This window comes from Vollenhovia emeryi, unplaced genomic scaffold, assembly GCF_000949405.1.
Source record: "Vollenhovia emeryi isolate VEMERY1.0 unplaced genomic scaffold, V.emery_V1.0 DF939214.1, whole genome shotgun sequence".
NCBI lineage: Eukaryota > Metazoa > Arthropoda > Insecta > Hymenoptera > Formicidae > Vollenhovia > Vollenhovia emeryi.
The window spans coordinates 209,649-231,653 of record NW_011967152.1 but is presented as its reverse complement, the minus strand read 5'-3'; the positions used below and the strand labels follow the sequence as shown (position 1 = coordinate 231,653).

Here is a 22,005-nt window from a genome sequence, read left to right as displayed (position 1 = left end):
CGGCCTACCGCCCAATTCGAGCGCGTGGCAAGATGTGACCACCTGGCGATCGATATTACTATGCGGACATCTCGCCACGCGCTCGAATTGGGCGGTAGGCCGGCCTAAGACAACGATTTTTAATAATTAATTACTCGTTAACTATTACGAAAATTGCAAAATGGTACAGGACTTTTCCATTCATCTCGATCCGTTCTACCTTCTCAAAAATTTTGTCGGATATGGAAAGACTCACCCTGTATATTCAATATTACAATTTTATTGGGCAATCTTGCTAATACAATCAATCCAATATTAAATAACCATCTAGGTACAATATCAGTAGTATATTTGCATTTATTTTATGACCAATATTGGTGTTACATTGGGGAAATATTGGCCAAATCACCGGCAACATAACCAATGTTTAACCAATGTTAGCCAATGTACAGCTAATGAATAGTGCTTCTAGGGAGGCGCTTAGACGCAAAGGCAAGGCCTATGCGATTAAGTGAAGGTTTAAAAAATATATATAGTCACTATTAATGTAACTATTAAATTAGTTACTAGCTATCGAAAAAATGTAACTGAGTTAAGTTACAGTTACAGATGGAGTAAAAGTAACGAAGTTTAGTTAGAGTTGCCAAAAAGAAGTAACTGTAACTATAACTTCGTTACAAGTAACGAGTTAGTTCCCAATCCTGTTAATATGTGACGTAGCGCGTGTTTAATTGTTATTCGCATTTCAAGCCCGGATTTTCCACCTTCGAGATCCCGATAATAGGACGTTACAGGAAATCGTCCTTTATGCTCGATTATATGCGAATCCCATACGTGAGGGCGATAAACCCAAATATAATGCACGCTCGTACTTTGCGCGAATATTAAAACGGTAAACCACTGAAGTGAAGACTATTAGACCTACGGTCGTATAAGGAATATTCGCCATGCTCGAGGAACTCGCGGTATATAATACTTGCGTATAAGGTTGATGAACCTTTTTCGTGATATCGCATCAACGCGGCTGTTCGCAAAAGACCGAATTGCGTTTCAAGAGCGTCGTGTCGGCGGGTAAGAAATAAAGAGACTGGGAGGGCACAGCCGCACGGGTGATTGTTGCAGCGGATGAAAAGAAGCAGCATGCTAAATTGCAATGGTCACTTCCTCATTCCGCCGCGTAAAAAAAAAATGTATAATTATATCGTCATTAGGGCGTAATTAGCCCTGCCATGCTCACGTGAGAAAGATCTCGTGCACTTGATCGAGACGCAGATGAAATAATTTTGCATTCAAACGGTACTCTGAAAAGGTACTTTACGGTATCGTCGATTCACACCTCGGCCCTATTCAACGAGAAAGGTCCCTCGTTCCGGAAGGAACTGTTAAATTCGCACGATGCTGTAGATACGCAAAATACCCTTTGTGTAGCGGGGTAGCGAAAATTTACTGCAATCTTTCCGGTTGCCCCGTCGTACCGTAAACAGTCTCGTTTCCTCAACGAATTAATTTCGCTTAGATACTCGTACCTGATGCGCGACTGTTCTTCCTCGCGCCCGATTCTTCTAAAGTTTGAATATTTTTACAATACACGGAAAGAATTTTCTCTTAAAATTTATCCTGAAAACTATGTTCCTAATTGTGGAACAACGGGGTCTTTTTCAGAATTTTATGTGATTTTTGTAAAATTTTACCGTACATGCCTTGGAAAAATTTGCTGAAAATCACGTAATCCTGGGACAATATGACATTTTCCAGAATTTTGTAAGAGTTTTTGAAATTTTACCATACATTCTACTAGTAAAATGTCTGGTAAATTTTCAAGAAATTCTCATAAAATTCTTCGAAATTCCATGTCGTCCTACGATTACGTGATAAATCCAGGATAAATTTTAAAAGAAAATTCTCCCTGCATAGGAAAATGTTATAGTAAATTTTATTTTCTTATCAAGGAAGTTATGTAAAAACTGTGAAAACAATGTTCAAATTAAAAACGAAACGTTTACTGTCGCACAGCGATATATTACATAACGATTAAAACTTGAAGCAATATATTTGTTAAAAACAATTAGAAGACAGAGACGTCGTTCGGACTTGGGGAACATTCTTTATCGCGTTGCCCGAGCGAGCGGGAACTTTCGAGACCGTCGCGTCGAGCGGCTGTATCCGTGACCCTGCCCTCGACTAGTCAGGTGATCTCAGCGTTCTCCTTCTCGCGAAAGGGTGGACCAGCCAGCGCGACGTGATCCGTGCCGAGTAAAAAAGACCCACAGTCGCGAGTTCCACGGTCGATCCGTCGAGGCGAACGGTACCCGAGCAGTTGACATTCTCGAGGCCGGTATCGAGCCGTTTGACCAATCGTGAACGTGACGAGTATGAAATTACGATCGCGCTCTGTTCACCTCTCCAGCTCTCTTTCTCTCTCTTTCTCTCTCGGCCTCTGCTCATCTCTCCTTCTCGCGCCTCGGTGGCACCTTGCGCCTCTCAATCGAAGGTAAAAAGGTTCATTGACATCGACGGTCGAGAGCGCATCGTCTCGGCGATCGCCGCATTGAAATCGATCGGTACTCTGAGATCCCTCTTGATAGGAAAGCCAATCAAGGAATAGACGGAAGTGGCTACCACGGTCAGCCACTTGTCTCGACTACTCGCGATCGTTTTGTTGCCGAGACGAAAGGGGCAAAATCGGTTTCGTTTAGAGATCAGGCAGACACTTGATCAAGCGACTTTAATGGACGTTTAATTCTTACGATGACTGCTCTCAGCCGCGAGTTTCAACGTTCACAATGTAACAAACGCGGTAAAAAAAAACATTTGTTCGATGTTATACAAACAGTTGGCGAAGGTGAACGTTCGCGCTTGTTGTCGATGTCTTGCAAAATTCCGTACTATACAGAATTTTCCATGCTTTGAAGTCAACATCCGGAAGGGACACAAAAAGATAAGAAGCTACAGAAAAAGAGAAATCGTTATAACAGTAACAGTGTAGTTGGATTTTGAATACAAGATGCGCTCTTAAGAATTGAATTCTTGTCTTGCATTCTAAAACGAACGGAACTTTTCCAGTGAGAACACTAACGTCGAATCGACGTCAATGAGGTCGAAACCGCGTCCCAAACGTTAGTTTTCGAAAATAATTAAATTTGGAACTTTATTTTTTGTATTAAATTACTACGTTCTCAACGTTCTGAGATTACTTTCAACATCTTATTGGAGAAAACTTTTAATTATTTTCGAAAACTGCCGGTTGTGACACAGTTTCGACTCCATTGACGTCGATTTGACGTTGATGCGTCGTGTTCTCACTTTATAACGAGTAATATATTTAATTAAAAAGTGCATGTAACAGCCAAATTACAGAAGAATTGAGAATTTGACGAAGGTTAATAGTCGAAAGGGTTAAACAAATGACGCGCGTTCTAATTCATTACGTAAAGGAGGGTAAGGTAGAATTGTTCCGCGTTGAATTGTTCCCGTGAGAACCTTCCCATATGATTGATGATAACGCATTTAATATTATCGTAACACGCTTATCTGTTTCGCACAGAATTGCACTGCAAATGAAATGTCTGTCTGCTTCACAATTTTCTGGGCTTTGCCCCCTTAATATCATAATTGCATAATGAAAGCGCCAAAGAGGGTGAAAATTAATAGAATGTAAGCAACGGCCTTTTCCGTTGCTTAATTATGTACTCGCGCTTTTATAGGAAAATTGCGCAACGCATTTCCGTTTTATGTAACAAATATTTTCTATGCGTGTTATGTAAATAACGTAACATTCCCGATAAAATCGTAATTCGTTATACATAAAAAACTTGAGAATTGCATTAAAGAGCAGCATTAACGAATATTGTAAGACAATTAGAAAACAAAATCCTGCGTAGTTTAATTAAAAGACAAAAACGTTAAAAAAAGAATAAAGGTAATCGTAACTGTAACCGAGGAGTACCGTAATATAAACGGTTCCGGTTTTGTCTTTAATCAAGAAATCGAAACCGAAACCGGAACACCTACCAGCTCGTCTTGTCGAACTCTAACCGTAACCGAACAGAAATCTTATTTGCGATTGCAATCTGTTGGATAGTACGATTTATTTGTCTGAACATGCGCATACAGGGTGACTCTGAAAGACCGCCCACTAATTACACAGCGTTGTTTCTTATTAAAAACTGAGTCGAAAAGTGCTGACCCATTTTTCTCTATAATGCTTAATAAAAAAAATGTTAAGTATAATTATAATACCGCGTGCGGTTTTCTTCTCACTAGAAAGTGCTATGCCACGCGGCCCTCTAGCCAGGAACTTTACTTAATAACAATACCTTTTTCAAAAATTATAGAGAAAAATGTTTCGGGACTTTTTTTATTCAGTTTTTAACAAGAAACAACGCAATTAGTAGGCGGTCGTTCAGAGCCACCCTGTACATAATATCTAGCTCGAAGACTTTCAAGTCAACCGGTTTACATTCGACTCTCGCATAGTAGGATCTCTCCCGAAGACACTAACCGCGGGTTGCATTTCGTACACGTGTCGGACAATGGCGTATCCTCGTGCGGGGATGCAACGACGCGCGAAGCAATTTAGGTGAAACTAAGGCGACGCGCCGCCGCGGCATAGATGACGACGTTTCGATAATGGCCATGGACGACCTGAATATCGCCTATAAATATGGAATACATCCGTTGAAACAATTAATCGCGTCTGTCTCGCGGAGCGTACTCGACCGCGTAAAATACCCAGGGTTGCTCACCGATTGCAGAGACGCGTCCGGACTTATCGTGTAGAAAGTGTGCATAGTAAAGAACCATTTTTTTCACGAGCCTTTCCCTCTTCTCGCGACTTTCACCGTTGGCAACAATAGCGCGAAACAAGATTGACAGTATCAAGATGCGCGATGTCCTTCTGTAGCGTATCCCCCGCCGCTTAATTACTCTAATAACGGGAATGCTAATGATAGAAATTATAAGATGCAATTTAAACGCCAGTAAAAGGTTCAATTTTCCCTCATTTACAGCGATTGCTGATGTACCGATTGTCGATACGATCGGCACACGGAGAGAATTTTTTCTTAAACTTTATCCTGAAAATTATGTAATTGCGGAACAACACGGCATTTCGAAGAATCTTATGAGAGCTTTTTGATATTTTACTAGTACACGGAGAGAATTTTCTCTTAAAATTTATCCTGAAAATCATGTAATCGTGGGACATGGCATTTTAAACAACTTTATAAGAGTGTTTTTGAAATCTTACTATACTTTTAGTTTTACTAATAAAATGTATGGTAAAATTTCAAAAACTCTCATACAGTTCTTCAAAATGTCATGTTGTCCCACAATTACATGACTTTCAGGGAAGATTTTAAGAGAGAAAATTCTCTCCGCGTACGATTATATCATTTTCCGGGTACATTTTAAAAGAAAATTCTCTCCGTGTACGATTATATAATTTTCAGGGTAAATTTTAAAAGAAAATTCTCTCCGCGTACAGTGAAAACGGAAGTTTGCGAATCAATGAGTGCGAATTGCAGGCAACACTAGAAAATTAGATAATAGCAATCGATGCGCTGTTTGCGTTACTAGGTCCCGATAAATTGTTCCTCCGACCAGGTGGATTACAAGACGCATCATGAAAACATACCAGTAGAATTATATTTCATGTTGTCATTACGATCGCAAAAGTGGAAGTTGATAAAGCATGGAGATGATCGGTACTCGTTATCCAGGCGGTGCTGTGAAATAACAGTTGTAAGTCTCACGTATCGAGATCTCCGGCGTTCGAGAACTCGAACGTTTCTCGCGGGCATGCGATCCAGCCGGGCGGATGAAGCCGTTCGCATCGCTGACTGACCGCCGCGCCGCTTCAACTATTAATTATTCATTAGAGAAGGTGCCGATCGTTCAGGTAAAAAGCACATTTGTGCCTCCGCGAGTCGGTTCGCCGCTGCTAGTTTGCGAGTATTCTCTCCTCCGCGAGGCTCCTCGCTTCCGCGCGCATTTCTTATTTTCAATTAATCATCGAGCAACGCGCGACACGCCGCGATTTTGAACGCGATGCCCCTTTCTGCAGGTACGATTCAGGGTTGCATTCCGCGCGTTCCCGATGTAGACGTTTTTTCTTTCCATTACGATTACACCGTTGTGGCGCGCACAATACTCTGTTATCGTAATTAAATCGCAACAACGAACGCCGATGCGAAGGAATGATAATACAACTGATGATACTAGGATACGATAAATCACGATTGAGATTGGAGCACGCTAAATTAACTCTCATTCAAGTACTCTGAACTCGCTTTTTACATGCAAATGGATCCCGTTGTCCTTTCACGAAGTCGGGTTACGCGCAAAATTATTATGTGCATGTACGCAGGTTTGTTTTTACGCGGCTTAAAACTTTCAATGGAATTCGCATTGGAGATGTTACATTCCATATGATGAATTGTAACTTGTGCTGTTGATCTCTCGATGAAATCTCTCGATAAGAGATAATAATGCGTCGATTGCAGCAAAGGAGCCGCCGACATTTCCTCCCTCGGGTCATTAATGCAGTTCATTTGATGTAAATGTTATTAAAAATTGTTATTTATTTTATATAGCGATAAATGCGTGAGAAAGAATATGCGGAAGTGGATGTGACGATAAGAATCCTCGTGGCTTCCCGCGCGCGGCTCGAATATCGCCCAAACATGTCGGTAGGAATTCTGGAAAAGAGTTCATGGCTCACGCGCTCTATTCTCTTCCGCGTGATGATAAAAGTTATCAGACTCTACGGGACATCCCCGGGATGGCTATGTAATTTGCCTGCATTCTCACGGTATCCTCTCCCAATGGCATCCGGCATAATGTATGCATTACGAACTCTAGGCACGGCCAAAGCCGCAAGCCTAATGCTCACAATAGTAGGACATTCCGTGTAACAGGATAATACACCGTAATTGCAAGCGAACTCCTATGTTGTACAGAGGCGCTGACAATTGGTGGTGCATGCGCGCGGGGGATAATTTTAATTCTGATTAAAATACAATGCCCGGCGTGTGCGCTCGCGCAAATAAGATTCTCGACTGCTACACAGTTATCTCTCTAAAAGTATGTCGAATCATAAAAATGTTGGACACGCACGTCGATAAAGTATCGATCGAAAATGTTGCTCCGTACACAACTAGTTATTACGAGCAATGAAATGTTACAACCAATGAATCCATGTTCAACTTTCTTATCATTTTTATTATCAATATCAGTGGAGCTATTTAAAGGACATACTTTTGATCAAATCTCATATTTTTCGTATCTTCTCTGCTATTTCAACGTATGATGTAAGTCTTTAGAAATAATATGTGACCGTATGTTAAAAATTTATTTGAAGAGAAATAAAGGCTCTTCGAAGATTTCCTACACAGAAAAAAAAAGATTAACTCTTATATACTCAAATTAACGCGTTTATTGTTTTGTTTATACGCAACAATCTATAATCTTTTTAGAAGCATTTAATAATCTTACATTCCAACAATATTACAGTCTTATTTAAGAACTATAATTGTCACTTCAAGAATACATATAGTTATTTTGATATTAAAATAATTTTAATCGTTATAATCTTCAATTTGATTATATATTATTTTCTATAATCCAATATTGTTTCCTATCCATTCAAGAAAATTATATTCTGAAATAGTAAGCGTATATTTTTCCTGGTTGAATTATATAAAGTTGCTTCATTCAAGTTTTTTAATGCAATATAATCTCATGTCAAGATTTCGCATTGAAACTAAACGTAATTTTAAAAGAAGAATTTTTTTCTGTATATAAAAAGACATGATCAAAGTGATCCGATAACACTGATCAGAACGACCCTAGTAGCACAGTGCATTGGCTCCAATGCAACCAAATAGTGGGCTAATATTTAACCAATGTCTGGTCAATGCACTGTGCCACTAGAGTTGGTTGAAGTCTATTTAAAAGTGTAGCCCGTAGTTCCACGTAGCGAAGCGGCGTTTTATCGACGCGTATTAATAGAGGATATTTTTACAATTTGCGCGCTGTAAACAAGTAACGGAGTTCACGGGCACTGCGATCTCTCTAATGCAAACCGGGGAAGCCGTGAGAATGTAGGTGAATCGCATAGCAATCGCCGCCGCCGTCGTAACGAACGGAATGCAGTCCCGCCGAGCCTCTCGCGGGGACCGGAATATTCTGCATCTTCGACGGAAACCACGGCTCCGCCGCGGTTCTCGCATCCCGGCCAGACGAGACGAAACGTCGCCCGCGTGCGATCGTACTCGAAATAATTAGTGGGCAGATGTGCGAGAGAGTACCTGTGCGGCGCAACGATCTTCAGCGGTACTTTTACTTCGTTAATTAGCTTCTTGCAGAACGTTTCTTGCTGAATTTCTTCTTGCTCGGCCCGAGAACATCGTGAATAGAGGAATTAAAATTGTTCCAAAGAATGAAAACGGTACTAAGCCTGCAATATGTATAAGAGATATCCCATTTAACATATGATACGAAATAGAAGGATGTATGGTATATGCATGAGATTAAGTTGTTTCCACCTGTAGAATGTGTAAATTCACACTTTTAATATGTACATATATTTGTACACGGAGAGAATTTTCTCTGAAAATTTACCCTGAAAATTATGTAATCGTGCGGGACAACATGGAATTTTGAAGAACTGTGTGAGACTTTTAAAAATTTTACCATACATTCCACTAGTAAAATGTATAATAAAATTTCAACAAACTCTCTTAAAATTTTTCGCAATGCCGTGTTGTCCCACGATTACATAATTTTCAGGATAAATTTTAAGAAAAATGTTTAAAATTTCAATTAAAAAAGTCTTATAAAATTTTTTGCAATGCCGTGTTATCCCATGATTACATAATTTTCAGGATAAACTTTAAGAAACAATTCTTATAGGAGTTTTATTACTTTTAATTTAGGATTTGTAATTTAGGTTGTAGATTTAAGGATTTCACGAGACACTAGTGTGTATTTGGATACTTAAGAAATGCAATTAAAAATCCAATACATATTCTATGAGCTCAGTCACGCAGTTTTCAAAAATTGTACATGTAATAAATAATAAAAAATTAGTAAGGTGGATCGCCAGTGAATAAAAAACACCAAATATAAAAAGTTCACGACAATAACTGGCCAAGTATATTTCACTTAAAGTATGTACGACGTTTCGGCCAGTAATACTGGTCCTTATCAAGTACGGCCCATTACTAGTGGTAGCCAGAAATGGTTAACAAATTTATAAAAGAAGAACGTGGTCAAGAGTCGTAGTTGCCACAGACAGTAAGACATTTAACGAGCATGTCAACGTGTCTTGTATTGTGGAAAGCTAATGTGACACACATAAATTTGTTAACCATTTCTGGCTACCACTAGTAATGGGCCGTACTTGATAAGGACCAGTGTTACTGGCCGAAACGTCGTACATACTTTAAGTGAAATATACTTGGCCAGTTATTGTCGTGAACTTTTTATATTTGGTAATAAATAATACTAATAAAATAAAATAAAATAAAACTAATATAATAATACTGATGTAAAAAGTATTTAAAAAATGTTTTTAATTAAATATTTTTTTTTCAAATGCTCCAAAGCTGAATACAGTTTAATGCGCACATAAAATATTCCACGCAATAAACTTTGGTTTAAAAACAATTGGCAATCGGTAAATATATTATTAGCCGTTACGGGAAAACGCATGGTATAGAAGACGACGACGAGGTGTGGGCAGTAACTATAAAGATAAGATCCTTATAGTTACTTTAGAAACCGCATGTTGCTTAGCACGACAAACGGTTGTAGGTAAAGGACTGAATGCTAGAAAACAAGGTAATTGTTCGCGGTAACACATATTTTCCACAGACACGAACAGTTCTTTTCACGGAGAAGGTTTTCTTAATGGCGAAACCGCTACGTCGCGTCTGCGAGAGACTGCGAGAGACTGTGAGAAAGAGGGAGGAGCAATTGTAAAAATATTACCGGTCTCGAATTCCTTACCGTCGATAACACCGGCGATATTAACCAGATTACGCGTACAGGTGACCCGAAGAAGCGCGGCCGATTAAAGCATGGGAGTCTGCGACCTGTCCTATCTAATTCAAAAGATCGATCCGGTTCGCACGGCCCCGGCGAATTTCCCATAATGCGCGCGCGCGATAATAGCTCTTACGTTAAATCTCGAGTAATCATCTCGTATTGTTTAGCGGAGTCAAGTCAAGAGTACCACTGTTGCGCCACTCTTTCGACACACTATTGGTTCTCCAATTTCCAATTGACACATATTTAAAATAATGGCAAAATAACATACGTAAAGTCACATAAATAATACGTGTAACAGCTGCACTTTTAACGATGGAAATTCATGTGCTTTCACCAAAATTAGTGTTTTCACTAATGCTGTGAAAACAATTGTTTATATTTCACGAAAAATTACAAGATTAACATTTATTAAGCTAATAACTTTATTTACGAGATATGAATTTACTGTGCGAACAAACACCTTTAACAGATGGTCCTGATATTTTCTACTAGTTACAATTTTACATATGGAATTTTTTACCGTGTATTTTATTGCTTTTCTCCTTATTCTTTCTTTTATTTTTTTGGATCGACTAAACGTCGATAAGCTTCGTCTAGCGCAAACCATAAGAAACAGGAAAGAAACCCGACAAGGGTTACCCATGGAGGACGTGTATACCGTGCACTGTGCCGTCTCTCGAGGCGGTAACGGCAGACTTAACGGTACCCCATTCCAGCCCAATATTCATTCTTTTCGCTGGTAAACGCGACATTTCGTACCCGCGCGGTACAATCCGACAACGCGGAGTTGCAGAATCGATGTTACACATATATGCAAATCGACGTCACGTGAAAGTGACACTGCCTCAAACGAGCATGTATTGTTTTACGATCGTAGGTGATGACGTGACGAGAGTGCACGCGATCCCGTATGACTCCTCGAGGTAGTCCATAAATGTCACCGTGAAACAATTCTCACGTTATACGGAAGCGTTCGCGAGGCGTCAGTAAAACTTTAAATTACGTTTCGGAGCGTCGCAATTTTTCGCAACTGACGTCCCGAGTTATCTCGCTTTGTGCAAACTACATTAAATTTTGCTGAAAATATTACGATAAGTAGAAAATCGTCCCGCTTTCAGAGATATTACACTTCACTTCCCCATCTTTCGCGCCGTAAGGCTGGGTCTCGCTGAAAATTCGACTTTCGACTTTCGCTCTCGTAAATTCGGCAGACAAATGGACTCTTATCTCGGCAGATCTTCGAGGCAGCGATTCTCTGAGCGGACTGAACTAGACTTCGTTTTTGTTTTACTGTACTTATACGTGGCAATTTCGTGACACTTTCACGGTTCGTGCGGTTGGGCGAAAGTCAGGGAGTGATGAAACTCCATGCCGGATATACATGTACGTTTCGCGGTGTCGTTGCTCCCGCGCGCGCGCTCGCGATGACGTTAGTGGCTCCATGCAAATGTCTCTTGCGCAAACGGGAAGCCCGGTATAGCGACGGTAAAACTCATGAAAGCTACGGGAGTGATGCGTCAGTCGATGAGGCTTTCATCGGTGAAAAGGAATGCTTACGGCATCGAGCGTGAATAGGTATCGATACCGCGCGGTGAATCGATAACGGCATCCGATCTGATATTTCAGCATTTTGCGAACGTATTAGCCCGTAATTCAATAAATCATTGTTAATTCCATGAACGCGAAATGGATTGCGATGCGTCAGGCATTGATATGCACGCGAAGAGACGCAGAATTCAATATTAGTGCTGTAAAGTGTAAACGCTAATAAGCGAAAATGCGTGAAATGCAATAATGATCGCACAGCCTCAATGACTCGCGTACAGATGCGGATCGAGTGAAATGCGCGAAATTAAATTCATGAAATTTGCATAAATTTTCAGCGATGGTTAAATATTCTTGACATGTCGAAATGTCTGCTATACGTGCTTTTGAAATAATCAAATTAATGAACGAAATAAGATTTTGTAAAAACGTAACAAACTTTTGCAGCTTAATTATTGGAAACACAATTAATACGCAAGGTAATAACTACAATATATGTTCAAACGACACAATTAAGATCATTTAATGCGGCTCAATGTGAATATATTGAACACTTGCCTCGCGTGGACTATAAATCTGGTAAAAAGAGTGTTACACACGTTTGCTCCGTTTGTCTCCATTTTATATAGAAGCAGGTGGTGAAACACGAACGAGGAAAAATATTGGCCACTCATTCGATCTCTAAAATTTTATGCGGGCCGCATTGACAAATTGCGTACGCGTGTACACGTTTCGTAATCGCGTCGCCAGCTTTTTAATCTGAAACCTCCGAAAATGTTTCAATTCTTCTTAAGTGATCGCGGGGCAACGTCGCACACTTTCTTGCGCAGCTGTTTACTTCGCGACGTACACGACGAGATATTAATTAGAAATATTAATTAATAAAACTCTGATTTAACATCTTTGTTTTTCCGTGCGTTACTACACGGAGAGAATTTTCTTTTAAAGTTTACCCTGAAAATCATGTAATCGTAGGACAACATGGCATTCTGAAGAACTTTATGAGAGTTTTTGAAATGTTACCATACATTTTACTAGTAGAATGTAAATTCTTCGAAACGCCATGTTGTTCCACGATTACATGATTTTCAGGATAAATTTTAAGAGAACATTCTCTCTTTGTACTTTGTATAGTTATCGCCTACAGGAAGAGAATTTTTTCTTAAACTTTATCCTGAAAATCATGTAATCGCTGGACAACATGGCATTTCGGAGAATCTTATATGAGAGGTTTTTTTGAAATTTTACCACGTATCCTACTAGTAAAATGTACAACAGTTGTTTAAAATGTCATGTTGTCCCACGATTTCATAATTTTCAGGATAAATGTTAAGAGAGAAAATTCTGTCCGTGCAGACAATAACTAGGAAGTAGAAACGCACGGAACAACAAAGATGTTTTATTAATTAACATTTCACTAGTAGAATGTATGGTAAAATTTAAAAAAAAACTCTCACACAGTTCTTGAAAATGCCATGTGGTCCCACGATTACATGTATATACACTTTATAATCGCAGATGTAAGTATCCCGTCAATTGAATTCGCGTAGGTGATTTTACGTAGAGCAGGATTTGCGTAGAATCGAAGCCAGACGTGCGGTGGCACGACACGGATACGACAGCGCTTATCTCCTCAGGTAGCACTGACGCGTACACCGCTGCGAAACCGGACGTACTTTTATTTACGCAGCAGCGCCGCATTTGCATAAATTCTTAACATGTTCTTCAAAAAAATGAAGATCAATATTCATCATGCATAAGTATATGTATAACTATCCTGGCGGGACCCTCGTAGAGTTTACAGACGTTACGTACAACGGGGAAGCGATAAAATATTCCTCAATTACTTAATAGCCACGTGCGAATCGATGAAGAGTCGACATAGCATTCTTGAACCTGCCAAATTTTTCGGCGGAGGTCAAGATACCGGTTTCGGACATGCCGACACATGCCGCCGGCTTTAAAAACCTATCGGACAGGTTCAAGATACGTTTCAGGAGACTGTATTTTTTTTATCAATTGCATTAATTATCTCGCGAGTGAACGACGTCGACATACTTAAGTTGGGCGTTAATGTCACCGCAACGACACTGCTTTGCGATCATTGAGATCTCCACCGAATCTTTCGGTCTGTCACAATTCATATTTTATGTGTATGGGTTAGGCAGGATATACTAATAACTAATTTTGTCTAACGCTGACTATATTTTTAACTGCACTTTATTATTTTTTAATTATATATTTACAAACAAAGGCAGTTATAATCACGTATCAAATTATATGCTTCCATCGAATATACGTAATTTTACTGCTCTGATTAAAATGGGAGGGGGCGGCCTAGCAATTAAAATGGGTATATTTAATATTTGGTTAAATTTTAAAATTCTAAGACGCTTTAGGAGCCCGTCGTATTTAACACAAATACTCCATGCCTATTGGTTTCATCCCCACTTCCTGGCTCATACCCTATCCCAACCTTTCCTCTCCCGGACTTACCGAGCAGTGCCAGGATCGTCAAGGTCACGAGGACCTTCGACCCAGTAGGTCCCGCCATCGTCATTGATTGCTCTCGCAACCCCGCGCTTTTCCTAGCAAGATCAAGGATGCGTGTGTCAAGGACGCGATACCACGTGGATCTCTTCTTCAGGATTCCGTGCACTCCGACCGGTCGTCGTCGATTCGAAGCAAATTGTGGTGCCTATCGATGTCCGCCATTTTGGATCACAAGCCTACAGCGAGCCGCTGGACATCAGGATAGTCGTCTTCACGGGCGCTGCCTGCGGCACGCCATTCTTTCTTTTTCCCTCGCCTCTCTCTCTCTCTCCCTCCCTCCACCCCTTATCCTGCCACCGGTGGTGTTTCTTTTTTTCTCTCACTCAGTCTCGCGCTCTCGCACACGCCGGTTGACCTACTTGGCGGCGGATCAGACCGGTGTACACGTCAGGTTTTTGACCAATGTGCCGCGCCGGACTTTAACTTAATACTCGATGAGATAGAAGCCCACTTCACAAAATTCGTAAATTACTACCAAATAAATTACTTGTAAATAACCATTTGTAAAGTTTTCAAAATACAAGACGGTCCGACAACACTTAACAAAGTGATTTCAACAATAAGTATCACTTTTTTTTAGAAAACGTCTGTCTTATTTTTTTTAATTTCACGATTATGGAGTCGTATAAGAGTTTAAGTTTACTTCCCAGCCTGATTGAAGTGTAGAACACTTTTGATACCGAGTAGCACGACAAGGTAGTAAGTTTACAAAATGATGGTCACGGTTTTGAAGTGATCACAATTGATTTCTTTAGGCGATCAATAAGAAATCAATCAACAAATTGAATATCGTTGAAACAATAAGGTTCTTGATGTTACGTCTCACATTCGAAACACCTTGGTGCAATCTTTCAGCACTCGACACACAGTAAAGACCGAAATAAGGTTCACAAAGAATCCGGAGCAAGGAATTTCTTTTTAAGAATAAACGACTCTGTCCACTCCCGTCGTGCAGCAGCTGCTGAGGCTCCTGAGTCCCAGTGCAAAGAGGACTCAAGGTCCTGAGCGTGCACCACCCGAGGTTCACTTCACGGTCGTTCACACGAGACTGGCTCAGGCTGAGGACGGTCATACGCGGTTTCTCCCACTTTAACTATGCCATAGCTATGGTACACCGTGCACTGCCGAGTATGTACGTCACGTCTTCGTGGCTGACTTCCACCATGCCGTGGCTCTCTACCACCGTTCCTACTCTGTATGGCAGTCTTTTCCCCACTCCCATGAATCCTTCTCTCTTTCTCCCAACGTTTACCAGCGCGGCCGATACTATATCACTTTTGCCCATAGTCTGTGTATCCAGTTTTCTAAACTGTAGCAGCTATGCTTTCGACGACGAGAAATAGAAAGCCAAACTGGGACGAAACCTCCCAAAATCGGAGAATATATTCTCTAGTCATTTTATATAAACTGTTACATTTTAAAATCATGTTACTCTCTTTTAAGAAATTCGTAGATACGAAAGAAACTTGAACCACAAAATTTTACGACGGATGTTAGAATTAGTTCTCTTTTATTTCGAATAAAGTTGTTCAGGAAATTTTAGAGTGCCTTACGATAGGAAAAGTTTTAATAATTTATAATTTTATACACTTATGAATAATTTTTAATAAGATTACGAAAAGTATGTTGTACAGAATATTGCTCGTGTTTCACGCTATTCACGCTAAATAGCATGTTTAGCGCTAGGCACCATTGCTTAGTTTCTACCTCGGTTTTCGAGACTTCCTAGTTTTTACTCATTAAACATGTAAACCTGTTATTACATTTACAATGTGATAAACTGGATTATTATTATGTATTGAATATTTTATTTAGAAAACTCTCAAAAGTAGAATGCAAATACAGGATTGAGCAAGTTATCTTTTGTTAACTAAATTAAGTTAAAGTTAACAGCCTTGAAAATTTAATTTAATTAAGATACAAGTAAACCTTTAATAAAGTTAATTGAATTAAAAGTTAAGTTAATAATAAAAAGAAATTAAAAGGTTAAAAGTTAAATTTTTTAATTTTTACACAAAATGTCAGAGACTCGCAATCACGTAAATTGCGTTGAATTTGACGACCAGTGTTTGGACAATCAATTACACTACACGGAATGGCCCGTTCCATATGTGAACAAATTCATGTGAGTTCGAGAATCAAAGCCCCATACATATAATGGCTGTGTTCCAAAATACACTGCCAGCGCTGAAGATCCCTAGTGTATACGTAACGTTCACTGTAAATTTTTAGCACAGTAAATTTTGGAACACAGAAACTGCCAGTGTTGGCAGGTGCGCGGCTTCCCGCGACGCCTTTGTTTATGGCATGGCTAATTTTAAGCAAAGTAAGTTAAAAATTACAAGTTACCGATAAAATGTAACTAAATTATGTTAAAAGTTAACAGTTTATAATGTAACTGAGTTAAGTTAAAATAACTTTTTAACTTTTTAACTGGACACTACCCAATCCCGTGCAAACATATTTCGCCAATATACAGAACGAGGTTCAAAAGTTAAAGTGATAAAGCTTTTATTATATTTCCACAGATTCAAGTCAGTCATAACTGAAATAATATTAGCGATATAATAATATGGAATTATATGATGTGGCCAATTATTTCAGTAATACTATGTAATTTTAATTTTATAACTGTCAACTCGAACTGTTTCTCTCTTTGTACAGATTTGTAATTGCTGTCGCTAAGCGTGTACACTACCTATCCGCTCAGTAATTTCTATGTTCCATATTTGCTTCAAAGCTAATTATTTCAACACTTTTGTAAAAGAAGCTAAAATATGTACAATAACATTATGTACGGTCTATTCTAAAATGTTATTTCAATGATTATTATATTCCATTAGCAATAATCATTCACAATTTTACAATTTTAGTTATTTTGTATGTGTCGCCTGTTCTTTATTAGCATATTCTTTTAAAATATCATAAATTATACAACTGTTATATAATATAAAAACTGAAGTAAAAAAAACCAATCCATTGCAATTTAGAATCATCATCTTCACGAAACGTCGTTAAGATTCTACTTTCTGTACAATCAAGTAATTGTAAGTAATTGTGCAACATGCGCAAAATCGCGCACATGTTAACGGGACTTCTATGCATCGTGAGCATGGGAGCCTCAGTCGCATCGAAATGTCATTAATGTTATTTCCTTTCAAGATGTTGCAAAAATTGTATTTCTATGTAAGCCTTAGCGTTTTCTCTTTCCTTTGTGCTTCTTTAACTTTTTAACTTATTGCACAAAAAGTTTCAAGTACCACGGTATAAATGTTGAGAAAGAAATATTGATATTACCAAATATGTTTGATTGGCAGTACTTCTTTAGTTCAAATACATATGTGTTTTTTTAATTAAACATACGTTATTTATCGAAACGTGTATTTTTTTTAAGACATGCTAATTGTTGGTCAGAGCTGCTTCTTCGTAAGCTAATAAGATTGTGAGAATTTGTGTATACTTATTCCAAAACTCAATAAACTAAGTACGCACCGATTTTTTGCCTAACTTCAAAACTTTAACAGCTCCATAATTTATTTGAGTAGTAAATTCATATACTTAAATCGATTTAATTTTTTTATGCTGATTCGCATTCTATGAAAAATCACAGTGAAGAATTTATTGCGATAAATATTGGCATTTCTTTATTAATTGATTTTGACACACACACACACACATACACATTGTTACGGTTTAGAGGTGGTCCAGGTTCAAAGGCTGAGGTAATATTTTCCGCAATAAATTCTTTACTGTGATTTTTAATTAGTTGCCGATGAGCATACAAAATTTAATCGTTTATCAACTGAAGTATGTGAATTTACTGTTCCAACAAATTACGGAACTGTCCGAGTTTTAAGTTTTAAGTCCGAGAAAAAATCGGCGCGCAGCTGATTGAGTTTGAAACAAGTATAGAAAAATTCACACAATATTATTAAGCTACAAAAAATTTGCTCTGACCGATAATTAGCATTTCTTAATTGACTTACTTTCATTGGTCTTAAATAATTATTCATTTATTCTAACATGTTTTCATATATTTTTTAATTAACAAGTGTTTTGTGAGTTAACAAATATTTGCTTGACATTCCGTCGCAATTGAATCAAGAAATATTTTTATGATACAACACTTTTTTTCTCAGTGCGAAATAATAAGTAATAAAATATTAAATTGTTTATTAGAAAAGAAGTAAACTTTCAAACTGTTTTTACTAAATTTTAACACTTAAAATATACGTAATTAATAAATAAATGTACATACAGTACACGTTGTATTCCAAAGCTCGATTTATATGTATATAATTTTAAAGAGAAGAAGCTTTTCGTATTTTTCTTATTTTGCTGAAAAATTAAATAATTAGATATTTCCAGAAATGAGGAAATATGTTCTAACACTTTTTAACAAATTAACACAGCGTAAATATGACGTTGGTTACATGTATATCAATCTATCTCCTAACAAATTAATATTTTCTGATCGAGCGTATGTAGAATCTACCTCTTCTCATTTCACCGCTGTGAAAAATATGGCGAGTGTATAGAATCTGCGTGCATTTTGCTTTGTTAATGAATATAACGTAACTGAGACTTGGTCAATGCGGCTAACTGCATCTCGCAGGTGCATTTTGCACGCACAGGCATATTTTTCTGCATTCAGTAAACACAAGATGTACTGATGCCTTACTATTTCTCCCCGTTGTTATGATAAATCGCGTGTCCATACTCGTTACCTCATCTCTTTACGCTTCGAAAAAATGTTCGTGTTACAATCGTATACGATTATTACCACGAGATGTCACGTAAACTGATCATATGAGTGTAAAGTAATTTGGAATATAATAATATAATCATTGTATTTGACTATATACTTATTGTTTAACAAACAAGAGTTAAATAGTTAATTAGTTAACCATTTAGATCATGATTAATTAATAATTTCTATTTTGAAACACTAAATATATATAGCATAATTGTTGAAACTAAAGTCCTAATGCATATACTTTCATATGTAGAATATTAAGTGGCCTGCTTTTCTAACTCGCTAATTTTGTGAAAGCTTGACAGCTGCAAGATGTGCACCATACGTATTATACGTCTCCATTGCTTTCTGGTTGTTCTGTAACATTCTCTCACTGGCAAATGATATGAACACCGCGTGTTCCTGTGCAATCGTACATCTTCGTCTTCCTTTTTCCACTTTCCTGATAAGGCAAAAACGGAAATGCGCGAGATGGTTCAAATATTTCGAATGATATTGGTCTAATGTAATAAGAATATCGCTGAGGTTTATGCAATTTATAGAAGTCATTTACATATTCGATATAAACATTACGTTATGTATTTCATAAAAGTATATTTTGTTAATTAAAAATTCTTTAATTATTTTTTCTAAAATAATTAATTTATGGCATTAATTAATAATATTGCGTAATTAAATAAAAATAGAGAGAGATTAAGCTTTAAATGGCATAGATATTTATTTTGGCATGAAAACTTTTCTTCATTTTTTCATTTTGTCAATAGTCAGGATCTATTTGTCGAGTAACCTAACGTATTGACACACCTAGTTCTATTATATAAGCGACTGAGGTTATAGAACTTTAGTGGGATTGTCCGCATTGCATCATATGGCGTACGAGGAATTAAAATTGCATTTTCTATGTAACGGACAGCCCCCTGGCCAAGCACGCATGAAATTACCCGTAACTGATTCTCATCTGGAAAGAAGAAAAATAAAATAAGAAGTAAATTATCTTTGCGTGAGTGGGAATAGAGCCTTGCTCATAATTATTAAGTATATTCACCCACGTCACTATGTTTAAATATTTGAGAACAATTATTTGCTATCGCCATCCATCATTTCTGCTGAAGAGAGATACGGTCTAATTTCGTGTAGTAAAATATAGCACTTTTAAAAATTACGTACAATAAAGCACGCAGCTTAATTGTATTTAATTATATTTAATTGGATAGTAAGATATCTTACTGAGTATAAGATACTTACTTACAATTAGTAAGATATCATATAACATAAACAATTTTGTTAGGGGAACAAAACGGTTTTGCTGGGGGGACAAAACGGTTTTGTAATTCTACATTGCCAGTACGATTAAAACATTTCGACTATGAAATTTACGTTGAATTGATAAATCTGATAATATAATCTTCACTTGAAAAATGAAATTAAAAATAAAATATTGATCTAAAATAATGAGAGATATGAAACATCGATGTATCTTTATAACTTATATTAACTTGACGTAACAAATAATATGCGATATATTGAAATACATTGAAATATAGAAGCTTGACTCAACTGACAAGTTGAACTTCTTGTCTACCATCAGTAGATATACATACACGTATATGTACACATATGAATCTGTCAAGTTGTACTTGACAAAAATATATTTATAAAATACTTTTGTACGTAATAATAGAACATGTACACGTATTTTATAAATATTAGTTACCATAAAAATATACAACAAGAACAGTAATAAAATCTTTATATCCAAATACTGCTCGGTATATGCAAAAATTTCTTAAAAACATTATCGATATTTTTATTAATGTTTATTTTTAAAAAATTAATGTATGTACGTAACTGATGGGTGCTATTAAAGATTCGTTGTGAACAAATGTATGCTGATTCAGATTGTATATGTGTGTGTGTGTCTATGTGTATGTATACGGAGAGAATTTTTTTAATTTCTCCTGAAAATTATGTAATTATGGAACAATACAACATTTCGAAGAATTTTATGAGAGGTTTTGGAAGTTTTGCCATTCATTTTATTAGTAAAATTTTACTAGTAAAAAGTATACTAAGTACAATTATTAGTAAAATGTATGGTAAAATTTCAAAAAACTCTCATAAAGTTCTTCAAAATGCCATGTTGTCCCACGATTACATGATTTTCAGGATAAATGTCAAGAGAAAATTCTCCATATATATATGTGTGCGGTATCGATGTGGTAGGTCGCGTAAGAGATTAGTTGGGTGTCAAAATTTTATTAAGTACGTTTAATCGAAACGAGAGGAGCTATAAATGACGTTGTCGTCTGTGTCAGACGTGCAATTACCATCGTCGTTGTGTCGTCGGTAATGGCCAAAACGAGCATCCGGACATGGCACCAGAGATGGAGGAGGAAGACGAGACAAGTGTAAGACGAGTAACCAGACGAAGCTATATAGTGTTTAAAAAGATACAAAAAAAGCGAAGGAAGAGATCATGGAAGAGCGCAATCTTGTTGGACGCTGATAAATTGGTGATCTCTAAAACGAAATAGAGAGGAGAATGTACATCGAACAAACATTTGCAATACGTTTTATTGTTGCCAAACTAGAAAGAAATAAAATAAAAGACCATAGGAGCCGAACGCCAGATCGCGGGCAAATAATTGTATTTAAAAATATAAAGGACTATATAAATTTCACACACATATATAATTATATAACTTCCAAATTTTATTCGACCACAGCTGGCCACATTTGTTAGTTTCTCCGTCAATGCAGAAAATTTATTGCGAAAAATATTACCTCAGCCAGGGTTTGACCTCCCCACACGCTAGGCGGGCGTCTCAACCAATTCAACCACCGATGCCTCGGAAGTTTAGTATTATACTGGCAATTAGGAACTAATCTATAATTATATAAGTTCTATATTATAAAACAAAGCAAGTTAAAATTATTGCCTTCATTTCTAAAATATACAGGGTGGTCAATTTAAGTGTGAATATGGAAATATCTCGAAAACTATTCAGACATACATATCTAAAAGACGACTTAGAGACTTCTTAAAGATGTCTTTTAGATATTTATGCTGTACGGGAACCTTCTACTATTACACTAGAGCCGTCAAATGCATCGCGAAA

At 37.5% G+C, this 22,005-nt stretch overlaps 1 protein-coding gene across 1 annotated transcript in view; it reads right to left on the bottom strand.

Moving 5' to 3' along the window:
- The window catches only part of LOC105561027, a 32,337-nt gene extending 16,945 nt beyond the window's left edge, over window positions 1-15,392 (bottom strand). The window contains exon 1 of the mRNA XM_012010650.1: window positions 14,074-15,392. Within this exon, the coding sequence (XP_011866040.1) occupies window positions 14,074-14,137 (64 nt within the window). The 5' untranslated portion in view covers window positions 14,138-15,392. The remainder of the gene's footprint in view (window positions 1-14,073) is intronic.
- Window positions 15,393-22,005: the final 6,613 nt, after the last annotated feature.